The following is a 21,466-nucleotide window of genomic DNA, read 5'->3' as shown; positions in this document are numbered from 1 at the left end:
GTGTTGACCTGAAAGAATACCTTTTGTCACGCTTCTACTCCCAGTTGTGGATCCCTGCCTCTTTGAACTCTAAGCTACCTGTGACACCCTTTCAGCCTGCAGTTGGGATGCAGCTATGTGACGGGAAAAAGCAGTGTGCCCATGAGGGACCAGGAAGGAAGGAAGAGTTGAGGTAGGGGCTGGGATGAAGGTGATGTGGTGAGATGAGAGGATGGGAAGCAGGACTGGGAGCAGAGAGATGATCCTAAGGCCCCAAGGCTGGAAGAATCAGTTGGGCTCTAAGAAGCAGGGATGGCAGAGAGAAAGCTGGCTGAGAGGAAGAGTGTGGAGGTGGTTGTAGGATGGTATTAGGGTAGTCAGTTCTGAAATGTTGGCAGGAGATAAGGTAGCTTAGGGGTAAGGAATTGTGGTGCTAAGCCAAAGGTACATGGTTCAAATCCACCACTTGCTCTACAGAAGAAGGATGGGCAATTTCCTCCCTGAGATTTACTGCCTCTAACAGCCAGCTGGAGTACCATCCATGAGCCAGTTACAACTCCATGGTACACAACAACTTCCTTCAGAGCCTCTTCTTCTTTCATCCTGAAAACCCTCTCAGGGCTCCAGAAGGGGATAGGTGCTAAGGGAAACAATGCCGAGGGAAAAATCCTCCACACAGCAGAAGGCGCTTCCCAGCTGTCCCCAGGAAGTCATTACTATGAGGGGGCCTGTGTAAGGCAGTGATCGTCTATGTGCTTGCTCTTGTTTTTTCAACCTCGCCATCTCCTTACTAAGGAGAAATGGCACTTTTGCTAGGGCTTGTGCTTTCATAATAGAATTAAGTGTTCCTTAACTTCCTCTGGCCATTCTTCCAGCTCTTCTTCACTCAGGAGTGACTCTTCTGACAAGAAGTCTCAGTTCAGTGCATTCAGGATTTATCAAGGTGATCTTAAAACCTTTTTCCTGACATAAAAAGAATACCAATTACTAGAATGGAAAGTGCCTCCTAGGGTGCTCAGGGAATCTTTTCCTCCACAACTTGCCATCACACTTCCCTCAATGGACACCCAGAAAACTACTTCCAGATTCATAAAGGGTGGGAAGACAGTGGAGATCTCATTTTATTAACGTCTCAGAATGATGGCAGATGGTGGGAGGAACAGGATACAAAGGAAACTTGGAAAATCCTCGTGTCTTTTCCCTTGTTAAAATTCTATTTGGTTCAGGAATGTCTACTTCTCCACCATCCAGCTTATGCATCTTCCTTTAACATGTTTCTTCTCCAGAGCAAGCCCAGTCTGAACTGATTCTGAAATGTGTGATGATTTAGATTAGGTTAAAAATCTTTTCCCTAAAGAAATGTGACAGTGGAATGTAATGTCAGATCCTGGCTTAGATCCTAGACAGGAGGGCTGAAAGGGAAATCAGTGACTCCAGAAGACAGAGAAGAGAGGTTTCCTTAGGAGAGCAAGTCTCCAGGTGTCACTGATGGGTTCACACCTTGGACTTATCAGTTGGCACCAGGCCTCCTTTAGAAGGACTTTTAACTCACAGAAACCCGCTTCCAAGGCTGAAAATCTTTACTGAAGACACTGTTCCTCTTTCTCCTGAGAGGCTACTAGATTCAAATCACTGACCTTGCCCATGCCGTCAGAGAGCGTTACAAAGGGCAGTGGGAGGAAATCAATACAATTGGAATTTGGATTGTGGACTAGATCAACGTTAAAATTCCTCATCCTGATCACTGTCATTATGCTTCTGTGAGACACTATCACTGACATTAGGAAATACATACTAGAGTACTGAAAGGCAAAGGGTCTTGCATCTCCAAGCTGTGCAGGGGATACTTAATGATATACATATGTAAATATAGTCTATATTTATAAATTATGTACTTATAAAAATATAGATATATATTTGGCAAAAGGAGAGGGAGGGAAGAGAGTGAAGGAGAATGGTGAAGGAGAAGAGGGGAGAAGGAAGGGAGGAAAGGATGGGAGGAACAATAGTAATGGCAATATGTTGTTACTGTTGTTATGTGCCGGTGAGTCGTCTGCGACTCATAGCGACCCTGTGTACAACAGCCCTAAACTCTGCTCTATCCTGAGCCAACTTCACCATCTCTGACAAGCACACCCTCATTACTCCAGTCACTGAATCAATCCATCTCATCTAGGGTCTTCCTTTCTCGCACATTTCCTCAACTCTCCCTAGCATGCTGTCCCTCTCCAAGGACTGGTCCCTCCTTGCAGCATGCCCAAAGTATGTCAGACGGACCTTCAGAATTCTTGCTTCCAAGGAGCAGCCTGGTTATACCTGGTTACACCCTCTCTAGGAGGAATCTGTTTGTTCTCTATAACTTTGAGATTTTACCAAAACCCAAAAGTCATAAAAAATATTTAAAAGCATCTTTCATTAACTTACTCTCTTGTGCTTGGACACATGACTCTGACCCAACATAACCTGGTGCCTCTGACTCACACATCTTTATTAAACTATGCAGCTGACTCTGCCAGGAAGACTCCTTCAACATTCAAACAAGAGGGTGAGTTGAGGATGAAGGTGCCAAAGTGAATTTTAATCATTCCAATATGGCACTTAGCTTAAACTATGTCTAGGAACATTTCAATTGCCGAGAACAGCTGCTTCTCTAAAGGTGCAAGGAGCACTAGATCTGTGGATGGACACAGAGTAACACATCTCGGATGCCCTGGGGTGAGGCCATGTGGTGTGGTTGATGTCTCAGCAACATGGTAGCCTCATATCAAAAGGTTCATTTCCTACAATGCTCAAGAGCTCCCCAGATATTTGGAGAGGCAAGAAACCCCGAATAAGCAAAACATTGCTGAGAAACAAAAAGGAAGTGGAAGGCAAAGCACTCTCTGACCTCAAAACCTATACACAGCAGTAGGAACCAAAACAGCATGGTACAGGTACAAAGATCAGTGGAACAGAATTGAGAACCCAGAAATAGACCCAGCTATCTATGGTCAACTGATATTTGACAAGGAAATAAAACCTATCAAAAGGGGAAATGACAACCTTTTCAACAAATGGTGCTGGCAAAACTGGACTGCTACCTGAAGAAAGCTGAAACAGGATCCACATCTCACACCATATAAAAAAATCACCTCAAGGTGGATCAGAGACCTGGGAGTAAAGCCCAAAAGCATAACGTTCATGAGACAAACGTTCATGGGAGTCTACCAAATACAGTGAGAAATGTACAATCTGAAGAGGATAAAATTGATGAATGGGACCTTCTGAAGATTAAATCCCTGTGTTCATGAAAAACTTTTTCCAACAGGATGAAAAGAAAACCTACTGACTGGGAAAAAAACATTTGGCAATACCATCTCAGACAAGAGTCTCATAACAAAAGTTTATAGAATATTCTTGGGCCTCCTCAAGAAAAAGTCTGAAAACCCAATTACAAAAGGGGAAAAGATATGGAAAGAATTTTCACAAAGGAAGATATTTAATTGGTCAACAGATGTATGAAGAAATGCTCAAATTACTCGCAATACCATCTCACTCCAGTAACAGTGGCAAAGTCTAACAGGGCAGCATATAATGTTGGAGAGGATGTGGTGAGATAGGAACTCGTTTACATTGTTGGTGGGATTGTACAATGGTACAACCACTCTGGAAGGCAGTTTGGTGCTTCCTCAAAAAGCTGAACATAGAATTTCATATGACCCAGCTATTCCATTGCTTGGAATACATCCCAAGAAAATGAGAACTGAGGCTCAAATGGAAACTTGTACACCAATGTTCATAGCAGCATTATTCACCACTGCAAGAACATGGGAACAGCCCAGATGTCCAACCACGAACAAATGGATTGAGAAGTTGTGGTACATTCATACAATGGAATACTATCCAGCACAAAGGAGCAATCATTTTGTAAATTATATCTAACTTGGAAGGGACTGAAGAGCATTATGCTGAATGAACTCAGTCCCACAAGGACAAATACTGTGTAATACGATTATTGTAGAATGAGTATGAGGATCCAAGGCGGGGGGTAGGGATAGAGGGGTGAGAATGGGGGGTAGGGTGTTAATCAAAGGGTTGCACAATTCAATGGATGGGTGGGGTGAAGGAAATGGGAAGGATCTTTTGTGACAAACAATGTATTCAAACTTTGTAAATAAATCAGAGTAATATTAAAAAAATGAAAAGAGTTCCCCAGAGTTCCTGCATGAACGTGATGTATAAGAACTCTGGAATAATATAACAGATTTCATGATCTAAAACTGCCTTTAGTTTGCCAGATTTCTGTCAGGAAGAAATATTTTTCTACCCTCTAAGTGATTATATTAAACATAAAACAAAGAGTAATTTTTCTTCCTTCTAAGTGGTTTTAAACATAAAGCTTTACTTCTCAAAAAGTTCTTAATTTTGTTGCTGAGTTAGGTTGCTTTAAAATCCATGAAACCAATCTGTTGCTGTTGATTCCAACTCAGAACACCCTCACAGGACAGAGTTAGAACCACAGATTCCCACGGCTGTAACCTCTTATAGAGGCAGACTGCCACTTCTTTAACTCTCACAGCTACTGGTGGGTTTGAACTACTGATCTTTCAGTTAGTATTTAAGCACTATGCTCCAATATAACCAGGGTTCTCGGAGCTGGCTTGACTTGACTTACTACCATAGAGTCAGAACTGACTCTTAGCTGACCCTCTGGTGGTTTTCAGAGGCTGTAAATTGTACAGGACAAGATGGACCATTTTTCACCCATGGAGCTGGTGGTGGATATGAGCCACCAGAAGTCTAGCCTCTGAATCAGCAGTGTAAATCCCCATGGACTACAGAACCAGAGCGTCCTTGGGCCTGGTTTAAATTCCACTGTTTGACTTTTTCCAGTTCTACAACCAGGTGAAGAAATACACCTGGTCTATTTACAGAAGAATTTAATAGAATTTCTCATAAAAATCTACTGCTGTTGAATTGGTTCCAATTTATAATGACCCTATAGGCAGTGTAGAACTACTCCACAGAATGCCCAAGGTTGTCAATCTTTATGGACACAGACTGTCTCATCTTTCCCCTGTGTATCAGGTAGTTTTGAACCACAGACCTTTTGGTTAGAAGTCCAATGCTTAGGCTTTAACTCTACCAGGGCATGGTTGCTATTACATTTTAAAACTCAAAAGGTAAAAAAAAAAGGTAAGACAAGACAACAATATTCATTTCTTTTCTTTTTTTAGGATAAGACTGCATTGTTGCTGTTGTTATTTGCTGTTGAGTCACCTATGACTCATAGCAACTCTATGTACAACAGCCCAAAACCCTGCTCTATCCTGTGCCAATCTAATTGTCTCTGACACACTTACCATTACCCCAATGACTAAATCAATCCATCTCATTGAGGGTCTTCCTCTCCTGCACTGTCCCTCCACCCTCCCAAGCATGACGTCCCTCTCCAAGGATCAGTCCCTCCTTGTAATATGTCCAAAGTACGTCAGATGAAGCTTCAGAATCCTTGTCTCCAAGGAGCAGCCTGGCTTCACCCTCTCTAGGACAAACCTGTTTGTTCTAGCAATCCATGGCATATTCAACACTCTTCTCCAGCACCACAGCTCAAAGGCATCAACTCTCCTTCCATTCTCCCTCATCATTGTAGAGAAGATCATATTCATTGTAGCAAGTACTTTGTCATTTCTCAGATTTGGTTGATGACATTCAGGCAAGAGCAGTAATGGCCAGTTGAGGAAGAAAATGAGCCTAGGCCTTAACCCATTTATCTTCCTCTCTTTCTTCTTCTTCTTTTTAAAAATTATTTTAATTGTGATTTTAATGAAAGTTTACAGATATCTTTTACTCTTTTAAACACAGAGCCCATTAATAAATGTTGTAGGGAGGGTTGGTGAGAGACACAGGGGAGGAAATGAAAGTGGGGTGTGTGTGTGTATTTACGTGTGTATGTTTTCTCGTGTGTCTATGTTGTTACGGCTGGGTCTACCTCTCTCTCTAGTTCAATGAGAAATCACAGCATCATTTCCACTTATTTTTTTCTGATGAAACAAAGCAGAGTAGAACTAACTTTTATTTTATTAGGATTGATGCCAATTTAAGGGTAAAGCTCTTACACAACTGAAGAGCTTTATGGAAAGGGGGGGACCCCTAACCCCAAACAACCTCAACTTAAAACTTGAAAAACCACTGTGATTTAGTTTTATAAATTTTATCTTATTTACATCTTCATAAATTAAATGAGAAGAAGAAACTACAAGGGAGAATGCCAAGAACTAACAAGAGCAAATCTCAAACCCACTGCCATTGAGACCATGCCAACTCATGATGACTTTCTAGAAATAAAAAATATTGTTGGTGAAATGGTAAGCATTTTCTGTTTGAGATCAGGAATGGCATAAGGATGTCCACTATCACAATTTCTACTCTATTTTGTACCAAAACACCAAACTCACTGTCACTGAGTCAACTGTAACCCTCCATTGGGTTTGTAAGGCTTTAAATCTTTTCTGGAAGCAACTGTCCATCCTTTTCCTGAAAGGATCAAACTTGTGACCTTTCAGTTGGCAGACAAACACTTAACCTACTACTATCCCACCAGAATGTCTTTGTTAAGTAAAAGGAATAAAGCAAAAGAGTAAATTACTGACTCTATTTCTGAAAATGCTACTCAGTTAGAAATTCATGTACTGTGGAAGGAATGTTCTTTCCCACGATTTCAGTGAGATTCCCATGCACCATCAGTGCATGCAGCTTTAGGAGGCCTCTAACAGGCCCCACCTGGGCTTACACCCCATAGCCACTGAGGTCTAGTCCTATCTAGTCCTATCTCTCAGCTCCTAACATGCAAGGAGGGCAATACACAGAAATCTTTTTCTTTTACAGTCCTAAAGCATATGAGAAGAGAATGCATGTTCAAGCCTGGGAGAGAGTTTATCTACAAAGAGCTTGCTTGCTCTTGAATGCAAACTACTACCTGAGGAAAGAAAAGGAACTTCTCAACCTCAGAATAAAAACGAATGAGCTACTGTTATCAAAGTGAGAAAAAGAAAATGTACAGTCAAAAAACTCTCTCTCTACACATACACACACACGTAGCTTAGTGACAAGAAGCTGCAATCCTAAGGGCACATGGTTCGAATCCACCAGTTGCTCTGTGGGAGAAAAATGGCCAATCTCCTCTTGTGACATTAACTGTCTCTGAAAACCCACCGGAGGGCAGCACTGGGTTGGTTCTGACTCGATGGCACACAACAACAACAACAACATATCTATATAAAGTTATACATTTTGTATATACTTATTATTGTTGTTGTTGTTGACTACTATGAAATCAGAACTGACCCACTGCTGACCTTCCAGTGCATTTTCAGAGGCAGTTAATCACACGGGGGGAGGCAGGAGCAGGAGTGACATCCACTTCTTAAACAACATGCCTCTAGAAACTCTATGAACTTTGATAAATGACAATAGTCATAGAAAGGCTTCAGACCTTTTGTTCACAGGGTCACTATGAGTCTTGCTCGACTCAACGTCAATCTACAACATATATATGTACACACACAACCCCATCACACCCCCATCAACAACATCATCTCATTGCCATGAAGTCAGAACAGACTCATAGCTGACTCTCCAGCCAATTTTCAGAGGCTGTAAAACTGTGCCCATGTATGTCAACAGTGTAGGACTCTATGCGTCAACAGCATCGAAGTCTATCCTATGTATTTCAACAGTGTAGAACAGAACCCCATGTGTGTTAGAAGCACAGACCTGTACGCTATGTGTGTCGGAGCATAGGACTGCACCCCATGTGTGTCAACAGTGTAGACCTGTATCCCGTGTTTATCACAGTATAGATTTGTACACCATGTGTGTCAGAAGCATAGAACTGTATCCCACATATGTCAGCAGTGACCTGTACCCCCATGAGTGTCAGAAGCACAGAACACCACCCCGTATGTGTCAACAGTGTAGATCTGTACTCTATGTGAGTAAGAAGCACAGAACTGCACTCCAAAGGGTCAACAGTGTACCCGGTGTGTGCCAACAATGTATCTCAAGTACACCAACAGTGTTGACTTATGCTTCCTGTGTATAAAACTGCCCGGTGTATGTCAACAGTGCAGAACCATACCCTGGGTATGCCAGCAGTATAGAACTGTACTCAGTGTGCGACCACAGAGTGGAACTGTACCCCATGTGTGTCAGAGCAGAACTGTGCTCCAGTGGGTCTTCCATGGCTGGGCTTTTGGAAGCAGATCACTGGGCCTTCCTCTTGAGGTATTTCTAGGTAGACCATAAGGTTACGAGGCACATTCAAGCTTAACACATGTGGGATTGTCATGAGTCAGACTGTCAACTGCTCTTTGTTTTTGGTTTAGTTTAGGGTATAAAGTCTGAAAATTAAAAGAGGGAAATTTCCCCTTAACCAGTTTCAAGAACACAAGGTGAATTAACACCTTCAGGGCAGGCTACCTAAGTCTGAGCCAACAATCCTTGTGTACCTGGCCCTAAATCTATGCAGAACTGATTAAAAGCATGCACACACATACACACACATATGTAAGGAAATGCAGCATTTTCTTTCCCACATGAAAGAAAAGTGCTTCCCTGCAGCTAAGAAATTGCAATGAGGCTGAATGTGTGTAGGCATTTCCTCACCTGATTAATAGATACAAAAGACAGGTATTTATGGGCAGCAGGAATAGCAGGAGAATAAGTAGAAGCATATACAGGTTCCTAGAGAGCAAAGCAAGAGGATTAGAGGTGGAAAGAGGAAAGAGTTCTCAGAGCAGGAAAGGGGTAGGGAGAGACAAAACCAGTTTGTCTAACACAATGTTAATTTAAAACTAAAATTAAAAAACCCAAACCCACTGTCATGAGACCATCTCAAATCAGCAACTCCGTAGGATAGAGCAGAGCTGTCCCTCAGGGTTTCCAGGGCTGTAAACTTTACGTCAGGAGACTCTTCATCTTCCTCCCTGGGAGCATCTAGTGGCTTCGAACCACTGACTTTCCAGGTGGCAGTCAACTGCTTAGCCAATGTGCCACCAGGGCTCTCTACATGCTCATTTACTCACTGCAATTTCACTTCTCTTTTCAAGAGAGTTCCCTCCCCCCCCAGCCCCCCATGGTTTATTTTTTCCTTTTTTAGTAATGCCAAAATAAACTCACACAAGCACAGTAAAATATACCCGAGTCAGTTTGGGGCAGGAATTTAATGCGTTAATGGCAAGATGACTGCAGCTGAGGGACCATCAGTAGCAGAGAAGGGAACAATGACTTTCAATGGCAGTTTTCACAGGGGATAGTAAAAAAAAAAATCATCTTCTTTAAAGCTTTTAAAATATCTTTACTACAGGATTAAAGAAAAATTAAGGAAACAGGATCACCTCTTCATTTGAATAAACGTGTCATTTCTTCTCAGGGTAAAGAAAACCAGAGAAGGTACAAAATCGTGAAACTGAGGAATTGTGAAGGATCAGATAGAGGCAGTGAGGCAGAACTCGAGCCTCGAACTAGAGGACAACTGGGTTAGAGTCAGGCTTACCCAAAGCAGATTAGAAATGGCATTATCATCTGTAAATCCTCCTTCATCCTACAGGTTAAAACAAACAGGAGACATTGCCGAGGGTTGGAAGAGAAGGGTCCAGTTAGGGTCATAGTCATTGGAAGAACTTTGCTCCAGGGGCTCAATGAGATGCATGCACATGCCCACACAGCTGGGTAGCACCAGTGTCAATCAAGTCGACTCAGAGTCCAAATGCACCATGAGCAACTTGCAGCTCACACCATCCAATCTTTCTCCCCGCCTCCCCTGCCCTCTCTCTTAAAGGAACTAGCTGCACTGGAATTGTGATTGGGGATTTCAACAGCAGCAGGCAAGGGAATCAGGAATATGATGCATCACACTTCCTGGCATTCTCAGACACTTGTGTTGGGGGGACATTGTACATACTGGCATGTTATACTGCAGCTCAGTGGGGTGTCCAGTATCAATCAGAGGCTCAGAAACAGGCGCAGGGTTTTAATCATGCTTTTAAGACTTTTTTTGAAGACTTTGCTCCCTTTCTTTTGTTCTTTGGGTGGAACGAGTTAGTTTGGAAGCAAGTGCACAGCCATCACGCTCAACACACACATGCCACACGGCGTGGACGAGGCCAAATCCAGAGCAAGCGGCTATCCCACCTTACACCTAATTATGCTGCCAGAAGAGGCAGAAATGCTTAAGTCAGGTTAGCACTGGCTTTACATGAAACCAAGAACAGAAGGGGAAGAAATAAGTATAAAGATGAAAAAGGAAGTCAAGAGAGAGGAGAGAGAGACTGTTTTTTCATAGGAAACACTGGAATCCACTGGGTAAGTGATTAATGCATGGATCCTATTTGTGCTTTATTGTTTTGTGGGGTTTTTTATTTTGTTTGTTTGCATATTTATTTGGGGCATTATGAGGTTAAATTAGAAAGCAAATAACTATCATTAAGTTATATATTCTCTGAGACATGATTGATCTTTTAATATTAAAAAAAAGGAAAACTAATTGAATTTTTATATACTGCAGTCATTCTTTTGCACTATGGTTGGCACTGGTGACTTCCATGTAGGGGCAGGGACTAGCTCTAAGGGAAAGACAACTGTCTTCCAGGTCTCACATGTCAGCAGCCACTTTTAAAGGACATTCATTGCAAAAGTGCTCGGAATCGTATTCAGCAAGTCTCTCCCATCTCAACCTTAGGAACCGCATGCTGAGCTCAGCTCTCTTCTCGTGTCCAGTGCTGGGTGGGATTTCCTTGGTAATATTTTCACTGAACAAATATTTATGAAGTCTACCACTTAGGAATGAGTTGGCTTGCTGTCATTTCCCTCTGTGGTTTCTGAACAGAGTATTTCAGATGCATTTTTCAATTCTAACTGCCCAGTGAGGTAGCCTCTTGCTACACATGACCACTGAGACCTGGCCTACAGGTAAAGTCCTTTTCAGGCTGAAAAAAGTTACTAGGAAATAAGGAATTTAGTACACTCTTAATAAATTTAGATTGGTTATACAGTAAATCTGTGACAGGTAGAACCTTTGTAAAGTGGAAATTTGTTAAAAAAGGGAAATTATTTTGCCTTCAATGTTGTTATGAGCCATCGAGTCTGAACCGACTCTTGGCTGAGTGGGTTTTCAGAGCTGTATTCACATGGGAGGAGACTGCCCATCTTTCTCTACTGGAGTAACTAGTGGATTTATACCATTTGCCTTTGGGTTGACAGTACAACTCCTTACCACTAGGCCTCCAGAGCTGCACAGAAAGATAAAAAACAGTGATGACGATACCCAATTTTGATTGAATTTGCAAGAGTCAGAAAACCAAGTCAGTCCTGACTCCCATAATCTGGTCTCGTAGATTTTACTCTATATTGAAAAGGTATGTGAATAGATTACAATAAAATTATTGTTAAAATTAATTTTACTTATTATGTTTTATTTTTAAAATATTACTACTGGAAAGTGTAGTGATATATGTGTGACTTACATTTTACTGTGATTGGACAGAGGTGACTTCTCTGCCACATGGATTTTCACCAGGGCAATAAAAGTTGAATATATGGTCTTGTCTTGATTTCTTGTCAGCCATAAATCTCTACCAGCTATATCTCATGGGACTATACACAAAAACGTGGCAGATGACAAAGTAGAATAAAATGTTTGGTAACCAATTCATCCTAGGTTAAACCAGGCTGCTCCTTGGAGGCAATGATTCTGAGGCTTTGTCTGACATACTTTGGACATGTTGTAACGAGGGACTGGTCCTTGGAGAGGGACATCATGCTTGGGAGTGTGGAGGGATGGCACAAGAGGGGAAGACCCTCTATGAGGTGGATTCATTCAGTTGACTGGGGTAATTGGGATGGGTGTATCAGAGACAGTGTGATTGGCACAGGATAGAGCAGGGTTTAGGGCTGTTGTACATAGGGTCGCTATGAGTTGCAAGATACTCGACGGCACATCATAACAACAACAACAACAACAACAACAAATAATATGTGCCAAAGGGTGAACTGAGGAATTAGGAAGTCCAAGGCTGAACTGAAAATTAAAAAGAAAATAATAATGGGCTATTTTCATCCTCCTTGTGGTAAAGATGGAAGCTTCTGGACTGTTCCCCTATCAGCACCTTTAGACCCACTTCACATCACGAGATCCCTCTGCCTGTACCAATGTCATGAGTGAGTTTCCTCCGGTCAGCTCCGTGGCAGCATGCAGACATGCCAGCAAGTGCAGTGATTTCTCAAGCACCTCTCAGCCATGCGGGGATCACTTCACACTTCGGCCAGGTCTAAGAAGACACCTCACCTGCCACACTGGAGAAATGCTTAGATGTGACTAAACAACTCTAAGGAGGGAGTGAAGGCCAAGATTACAGGAGGCCATCTGAGCACGCCTGACCTCAACGGAACTTGAGATTTCCCAATGTCTGTCACAAAGGCCTAAAATAGAGCTGCTTATTTTAACTTCAAAGTGTTTATTGTTTCAGACCAAATGAACCAGGCCACTGAGGAGTAGGAGGGATAGATACTAAGTTCAGGAGGGGCCACAGACTCGGCAGTCATTTCCCACTCAGCATGAGTTGAGCTCCTCTGTGCTCGATTATGTTGCTGCCCACTCAGTTTTTACCCCTGGGGCAGTGTTCGAAATATTTCCTTATGTCAGCAACCAGCTCCCAGGTCTCCTAAAAGCCTTACCTATGTGCTACTAAGTTGCTGTCAAGTCTTCTGGTGACCCTTGTGTGCAGAGAACTATTCTATAGGGCTGTTAAAGCCTTCATTTAGGAAGCAGATCACACACAGGCCGGTCCTCTGAGGAGCCTTCAGGTGGGTTTGAACTGTCAACCTTTTGGCTAGCAGTTAGGTGTTTAATGCCATCCAGAAACCTGTGCTGAGTACTTCGCATCTTACCATCTCCTCACAACTGTCTGATTTCTAAAGACTAAAATGACCCCTCCTTCTGAGAGGGAAGAGCACTTATGCCAGCTTTCCCAGGTAATCTATTTTGTGCTTTTAAACATAATTTTCATTTTCATCTGACTATTATGCTAGGGCTTCTATCTCCAAAAATGACCAACAAGATACCTGGTACTAGTTAGTGCTGAAGGCATGCTATATTGATTAACAGGTTTGCTGAAGAGAATTGTGTTAAAGGTATGCTTGAATCAGTGAGTTAGATTTTTTTAAATTAAGGTTTGGGCAGTAAGGAGAGATGGTTTGAGAAAATTGCTTTTTCTTTTTCTTTTTCTTTTTTTTTTTTAAATACCAAACTATATCTGAGAAATTTCACTAACAGCTGAGAATGACAGGTAGCATTTTGGGCTGCACTGCTAATGGAAAGGTCAGTGGTTCAAGGCCACCACCCGCTCCACAAGAGAAAGATGGGTAGTTTCCACCTGTCAAGATATATGCCTTTGGAAACCCAACAGTGGACTGTTATGAGTCAGAAATGACTCTACAGTGCTGGGCCTTTTCTCAGCCATTATCTTTAATGCCACATGTGTCAGCACAAAAGAGAGTTCACATTGTCATTCCAATTTACCTCAAAGAGATGGAGAAACATCCAGTGAATTTAAGCTCACAGTTTTGAAGGTAAATCTCATTTTAATGTAAATTTCTTAATGGATAAAGGTTATCTTTTACGCACAGCTGTCCAGTTGATGCTGAGTCACAGCAGTTCTCCAGTGAGTTCCCCAAACCATAACTCTTTTCTGGAGAAAATGGACCATCTTTCTCTTGTGGAGTGGTTCGTGGATTCAAACAGCTGACCATGTAATCAGCAGGCCAATATATTATGCACTATAAGCCGAGGACTTTTATTTATAAAGGTCACACTCATAATGTATCTTTTCCATAGATGAGAGAACTTTTTTTTGAGAACTAGAAGAGATCTGGTTATAAGTATATTTACTTTTTTCTATTTGAAGATTTCTGATCTCGGACATTTGCATTCACAGTGTCAAAGGCACCCTAACTTGCTTCCCGTCACCAGATATATTGGCAATAGTGTGGCCACGGGCAGGAGTATCACTTGTAAACTTTGAAACGGCCATAATTGCTAATTACTGTATTAGTAATTGAAAAGCCCATCAATTCTTCTGAATATAAAATGCATGCTAGTATTGTTAATAATATATCTAAACTTGTAAAACAATTTGTTGGACATTCATTGAGAGAGTCTCAATAGAAAGTATTATCTTACTCATCCTGAAACATGCTTGTGGTTACAAAGTTCTGTATTTTGAACACCTCACTTTTAGATGTCTACATAGGCCATTCCAGTTCATATTTCATGTGTAACTTCAAAAACAGTTTGTGTTCTCTTTGGTTTTCCTTCTGAGAGCTTTAAGAGCATTCTCCAGATATGAGCATTCACAAAGACAGTGTTAAACTGAAGTTAAAGCGCACACGTTAGAGCTCAGGAATCTGCCAGCTGATGCATTATGCATGGGGTGCTGTTACCAGTTCTGTAAAATCTCAAGACTTTACTTTTGATCAATGTAAGCTGCTTATGTGGCAGATTTTACATGTGTGCGCTAACACGATAAACGCTAATGCCTGCAGGGTGGTGATTAATGAAGTTAGGCATGCTTGTCTGTTTGATGCAGGTCCAAGGGTGACTCTGGTGAGAGCGCCTTTGCCTAACATGGAAAGCATTACCTTCTTCTTGAACGACTGCTCCACTTCTTGTATATGCAGGCTGCTCGAGACTGACGTTTTGCTGTACTCCTGCTTTTTGTTCAGTCTATTCTTCCAGTCTTCCTCGCCACTCTTCTTCAACAGTGCCAATCTGAGGGCAAACACACAAACCAAAAGGAGTTCAGTACCAAACGCTTAAGTTGTACAAGGTAGGGAGGTGCAAAATCTTAGGCCAGCAAAGAACCATGGCTACCGAATTTGAATTTCATTTATTCTGAAGACAGCAAGTCTGAGGAGAAAAACCCCAGTAGAATTCCCTCTCTGAGATGGCCCAAAAGTTTAAAGTTGATTGAAACATGAAGTTGAAGTATGACTTGCCAGAGAAAGGAGGCATCATCATTATAGCCAAGGAATTATGCTTCCTCCTTTCCCAAAGAGGCTGGGAACATGGAGGAGATAAAAATAACTCTCCTGAGAGAAAAACGTCTCCCTTCTGGTATTTGATAAAATGACATGTCTAAAAAACCCAACTCTTTGCCTAGGAGTAGGAAGTGACTCATTACTGGCCTTCCAGGGGATTTCCAGAGGCTGTAAATTGCATGGGAAGAGATTTGTTTCTCCCTTGCAGTGGCTGGTAGGTTTGAACCACCAGGGCAGACACTTTAAAATGAGCAGCACAACTTCCTACCCACCAAGGAAACCAAAGGAAAAAGAAAAAAAAACAAAACCCAACGAACTCAGCCAAACAAACAAAAAAGACCCCGAAACCAAAACCCAATTACCTCAAATTCAATTCCATCAAATCTATTCTGACTAACAGCTGCCCTCTAATGGGTTTCAGAGGCTGTAAATATTTACAGTAGGGGACAGAAGTATTTATTTGCAGAAAATTCTGCTAAAATGAATTGTAAAACATAAAGCTATAAAGCCACTGATAATCTCTCAATATAATTTATTTTAATTAAGGTAAAAGATGATGTTTAAGATTGTTTCTCTTTCGATATGCTAAGTCATTTTTCTTTTCTTCCAAATGAAGCTGGTCATTCCCAATCTAGCTTCTTAATACAGAAATTAATTCTCTACAAACCCTTAAAAAAAAAGTTTTACTTCAACTTTCCTCAGGGAAAAGCTACACATATAAAAAGAATCTAATTAGCTGAGTTCTTTAGCTAACCTACTTTACTTGAGTTATGGTGAGACTCGATAAAGAGCCGCTTGGCTATTCTAATCACTGAAAGGTTATTTTGGCTTCAACTCGGCTGTTTCAGCTAACTGTATCCTCATGAACAAAGTCAGACAAAACACAGGAACAATGAAAGGCACAAGAATGGAAATCATTAAACGCATTTAAGCTGATTCTCAAACAATTTAAAGACCGTGAATAAAATGTATTGGCTTCTCTTCCTGTTTGTGCCAAGTCTGATGAATCACAGTCTTTCAAACATCATTAATGCACAATCATGAACAATGGATTTTTTTTTTTTTGTTTTGGGGGTGTTAGGTATTCTTTGGTTTTTTTGGTAACAAAAGACATATTACAAAACATTTGCTATTATATTTGCTTTTTTAAACTTCTTATAGTTTTAGGTCAAAGTTCACAGAACAAATTGGTTTTCCATTCAGCAACTCGTGCCCCTCTGGTTTTGTGACAATGATCATCCTGACATACTTAGGCATATGATTCAGTGACATCTATGACATTCAGTTGTCCAGCCATCCCCACTGATAGAACTCTGTTTTTCATGCCCTTACACAGCACGGGTGGTGTGATGACAGACTTGCTGCAAGCTGCAAAGTCAAGCGCATGTACTTCAAAACAAAACCTAAACCCCTTTAAATATTTCCATTAGCATTTCAGGCTGCATCAAGACAAGATTTATCCTTTTTTTTTCCTATTCATCTGAGTGATCCAGTCTTATCCTAGTAAGAATCTAACATGATGAAATAATTAAGCAATTAGTAATTACGTGCTGCATTAAAGTTTTCCAAGTGTCTATAACTGAGGCTTTAAAAAAAGACCACATAAATCAGTATTTTTTTATATCCAAATGAAGCAGTAGTTTCAGTTTATCACCTTGTGAAAATTAGGAATTAGCCTTATTCCTACCCTTCTTGCAAACTGGTCTCAGAAAACAGTTTTCTTTTCCCTCTTAACTTTTTTTTGGCCCAGACCACTGGCTACTTATTCTTCTTGACCACCCCCCAATTTTGAGAGGACAAGATTCCAAATAACTTGAGAGAATTTCAAATTCATCCTCATAAGCAGAATTTTGTAAAAAGAATGAGCTACAGCCTCCACAGAGATTGTCAAAAGGAAGCTCCCTAATGCCTGGGGCAATGACAACTTCATCTGACTGGGGGCAACTCCCAGAACTCTACAACTGATATAGAAAAACAACAACAAACCACCACTACCAAAGCCAGCCAATCAATAATAGAATCCGGAATGATTTCCCTGGACACTTTCTACTCTGCTTTCAACCTAGGTGGTGCAAACGGTTCAGTACTTGAATGCTAGTTTTGAAGCCACTTTAGTGGAAGAAAGGACAGCTAAATTGGTCCTGTAAAGATTACAAGCAAACCCCAAATCCATTGTCACGGAATTGATTTATAGTGGCCCTACAGGACAGAACAGAATTGCCCAGTAAGGTTTCCAAATCTGTAAATCTCTACTCAAAAAGACTGTCCCAGCTCTCTCCCATGGAACAGCTGGTGGCTTTGAAACATTGATCTTCTAGTTAACAGCCTACTTGCCTTAACTGCTGGGCAACCAGGACTCCTTCCATAAAGAGTGTGATTAAGAAAGCCCTATGCAACAGTTGTACTCTGTAATTCATGGTGCTGCCAGGAGATGAAATCCGCTGAGTGGCCAGTTTAACCAAAAATACTTTGCTGATATTCTAAGAGGATTGGATTCTTCTAAGAAACTAGGTATTGTCCTCTTGTCCTCAGCCTAACACATGAGGAACATATGTCCATGGAGGTGAAGCAGTGTGATAGCTGAGACCCCACTGCACGGGGCAGACAGGAAAATAAGATTCCAACCTAGCTCTGCTCTACCTTTCACTTCAGGGCCTGCTAAGCACACAGAATTTTTGCCCTAATGTGTCAGGAATCACTTAATACTCTGGCTTTTTTACAATTACCCCCCACCCCCACCCCCAGGATAGTCTTCAAAGAATTCCTACATCTTCCAAATCTAAAATTTTGCTTCTGGATGGGCTGGCAGAGTCTTCCTAAGGGACTTCCAAAGACGACAGAGGAACCAAAAGAATACGGAGGGAACTGCTTCAGTTGAGCCCACATGGTACTTGGATGCACCCCAGCCTGCAGAGTGCCAACGATGAATTGCTTTAAAATAACATGCACTGAGACTGAAATGTATTACTGCTGTCCCTTTGGATTTCCTATTCTCTGTTCAATAAACTGAGGAGGGCAAGAGATCTTTCCAAATCTGTGCTCTCCCACTGCAGTCTCAAGACCCTTCTAACTCAGCACAGACTGCCACGCACTGGGGAGGGCGGGAAGCTACATGTCTGGTCCTGCACATGATATAAATTACTGCTCGTGCAATTCAAACAACTGTCAGTACTTTTAACATTAGCCAAGGGTAAGTGCTATTTGCAGGGCCTGTGATTGTTGAGAGCCTCGGCATATGCTTAGTCTACAGCTGCCATCCAATGAGTGGTAATGCTTTAGCCTATTAACCCTCGGGGGCTGGCTGGGGGGCCACTGTGAACTTGCACTTGCCAGGCACCCTGGGAAATCTTGACTCCCCTCCCCACAGCTCACCAATTCTCCAGTAGGGAACACTACCCTGGAATGGTGACTTCAACTGCACTCATCTGAGAGCCTTGCTTGATTAGAACAAGTTCTTCAGACTCTTGACAATCACAGCTGGGTCAAATATGTGACAGGCAAGCCACATGCTCTTGATCTCAAGAAGTGTCTCCTTTAAAAATTTCCCTTCATTTCAGAGAATCACAGGCACTGTGGGTTGCAGAAGAGGTTGCACAGTACTGACTCGTGCCCATAGTGGGGAGATCTGGTGGTCCAGTGGTAAGGAGCTGTGCTGTTAACCTGACGACATGCAGTGAGAACCCACCAACTGCTCGGCAGGGGAAGGATGGGCAACCTCTCCTCATGCGATCCAATGCCTGTGAAAAGCCACTGGAGGGTCAGCTATGGGTCAGTTCTGACTCGATGGTGCTCAACAACAGTGCCCATACTGGGGAAGCCCTGGTGGCATAGTTCAAAGCGAGTCTCAGTGCTAACTCATAAGCTGTGCCTCTCTGGTAGTTTGAATTCACCAGTGGCCCTGACAGAAAAAGATGAGCAATTTTCTCCCCTGCAATTTATAGGCTCGGAAATCAGCAGAGGGGCATCTGTGAGCTGGTTTCAATGTAACAGCCCTGAGTGAGTGAGTGCGTGCCTATATGGAGTCTTGGTCTTGGTTATTTGTGTGTTGGGTAAACAAACTATGTTCCTTTTAAGTAAGGGAACAGATGAAAGATCAGGAAAAGAAGGGTAGTTGAGGGAGTTCCTGGTGGTTGATGGAAAGATAGAGGTTCAAGTCCATTCTGAAGAACCTTAGAAAACATGTCTGGTGATCAACACCCTAAATACCATCCATAAAAACTCTACAGGGCACAGCTGCACTCAGAGATATAAGGAGCTGACAGGAATTAAACGCAACAGTAACTTAGAATGTGTTGCTGTCAAGTTGGAATCAACTAATAGCCGCTCCTTCATTATGCTTGCAAGGCTGTAAATGCCACTGGAGGAGTTTGCCCCTTCTCTCTCAAAGCTGCTCATGAATTTGGACTGCCAGCAAAACACAGCCTTTGGGTTAGCTGTGCTGAAACATCCCATTACAAGAAAAGAACTCAGTTTTCTGCGGGGGAGAGGGGAAGATCAAAGACACAGACTTATGGTAATGCAGGAAAATGGTGAAGGGGCCTTCAAAGAATAGAGGGCCCCAGGTCAGAGCCTCCTTGCAGCTGAAGAAGAGTTCTCCAGCTGGCCAAAGGCAGGAGTGAAGGGCAGACTCTTCAGCATTCTAGGGAATTCAACTCTCAATTTCCCACAGTGCAAGGAAGGCCACAAATTAAAGTTTAGTGTAGTTCTTTCAGCAATCAAGACCAGATTTCTAAAAGCCCAGTGCATTGTTAGGGAACTCGGGGGTCAGGTGTTTAGTGGTAAGGAGCTGTGTTGCCAACCCAAAGGCACGCAGTTTGAATCCACCAGCTGCTTTGCAGGAGAAAGATGGGAAATCTCCTCCAGGGCAATTTATTGCCTCTGAAAACCTGCAGGTGGGCCAGTTATGGGTTGGTTCTGACTTGGTACATACCAACAACAACAACAACAACAACAACATATTTTTTAAAAAGGTCAAAAGTTTTACTCTTATACAACATATAAAGCAATTGATTCATGTTGTTTCTCAAAGAAGGAAAATTTAAAACTAAATAAATTTAAAATTAATATATTAGGATACACCAACTATCCTAATGTCAATGATATAGTTCAAAACCTGTTACTGCAGATATCAGAAAGGCATAAAAAAACAGGAATTTTTATTTTTCATGGAATACTAAACATATCCTAAAAAAAGGAGAACATCTGAGGATTTCCTGATATTTCCTACTTATTGTACTTTTCTAAGTCTTAGCTTTCCTCGTGCACAAGCAGGAAGTCTGTTTGGGAGGAAGTACAATCAGGGTACTCTTTAGAGGCAAGCTCGGTGACACTGCATCTCACATACTGTGGGCATGTTGTCACGAAGGACCAATCCTTGGAAAAAGACATCATGCTGGGAAAAGTGGAGGGTCAGAGAAAGAGAGGAAGCTTCTCAGTAAATGGACTGACACAGTGACTGTAACATGTTCGAGAATACCAGAGATGGTGTAGATGGTGCAGGATGGGGAAGGCTCAGATCTGTTGTTCATAGCGTTGCTATGAGTCATGGTCAACTCGATGACACCTACCAACAACAATAACAAAAACTCTCTGCCGTTTTAACAGAGACAATGCTAGTAAAACGTGTGGCTTGGTCTGGGAAATGTAGTGATGTCAAGTTCAGAACAGGACAAAGACTGCATGCACAGCAAGACATCGCCCTCCTTAGGGATTAGTGCCTCTATCAGATTCAAAATCAGGGAGGCTGTGTGTCAGAGTTGCGTCCTGTCTCCATATCTTTTCAATCTCTATGCAGAATAGGGCGAGGCTCAAATATGTTGTTCTTGGGCTTGCTCTGAGTCCTTGCTGACCCGATGACACTGAGCCGTAGCAAGGGAATTGGGAAGGAACTCTGGTGACGTAGTCCAAAGCACGAGGAGCAGCTAACCCAAGGGCCTCACAGTGCAGCTGGAGAAAGACAGGCTGTCTCCTCCCCATTCCGATGGTACAGCCTCAGGAACTGGTGGTGGATGGACACGAGGAGTTGGAATTCACTCACCAGCAGTGAGTGAGTGAGTGAGTGAAGGGAACTGCGCAGCTGTTTAGAAGAAATGCAAAGCTCTGCAAATCCCTAATTGCATCCTGAGGTTTTGAAAAAGAAAAATACTTAACCACTGGATCGGGGTGGGGGTGGGGGCGGAGGAGGATTCAATTGAGAAAAATTATTTGGGAGAAAAGTAGACTCTTTGTAACTATACCCTCTAGGTAGAATTTCTGTCCTCTTACACTTTTCTCCCAGTTAGATAAACCCGAGTGGTGCCAAGATACCGAAAGTGGAACATGCTGAATCCTTCACAGGGAGAGGAGGCATGAGAGACCAGCCTCCGGGGTCAGTTTGCTTCGTCAGTTCTGGGTAGTTAGAACACCCCCCCCC

The 21,466-nt window shown here is 42.2% G+C and overlaps 1 protein-coding gene across 1 annotated transcript in view; it reads right to left on the bottom strand.

Moving 5' to 3' along the window:
* SVIL (supervillin) overlaps window positions 1–21,466 on the bottom strand; it is a 131,772-nt gene that overhangs the window by 48,611 nt on the left and 61,695 nt on the right. The window contains exon 15 of the mRNA XM_006887117.1: window positions 14,656–14,785. Within this exon, the coding sequence (XP_006887179.1) occupies window positions 14,656–14,785 (130 nt within the window). The remainder of the gene's footprint in view (window positions 1–14,655; window positions 14,786–21,466) is intronic.

Source organism: Elephantulus edwardii, unplaced genomic scaffold (assembly GCF_000299155.1).
Source record: "Elephantulus edwardii isolate Elephantulus edwardi_28Jun2011 unplaced genomic scaffold, EleEdw1.0 scaffold00054, whole genome shotgun sequence".
NCBI lineage: Eukaryota > Metazoa > Chordata > Mammalia > Macroscelidea > Macroscelididae > Elephantulus > Elephantulus edwardii.
The sequence above is the reverse complement of the archived record's forward strand: the minus strand, read 5'-3'. Positions and strand labels throughout refer to the sequence as shown.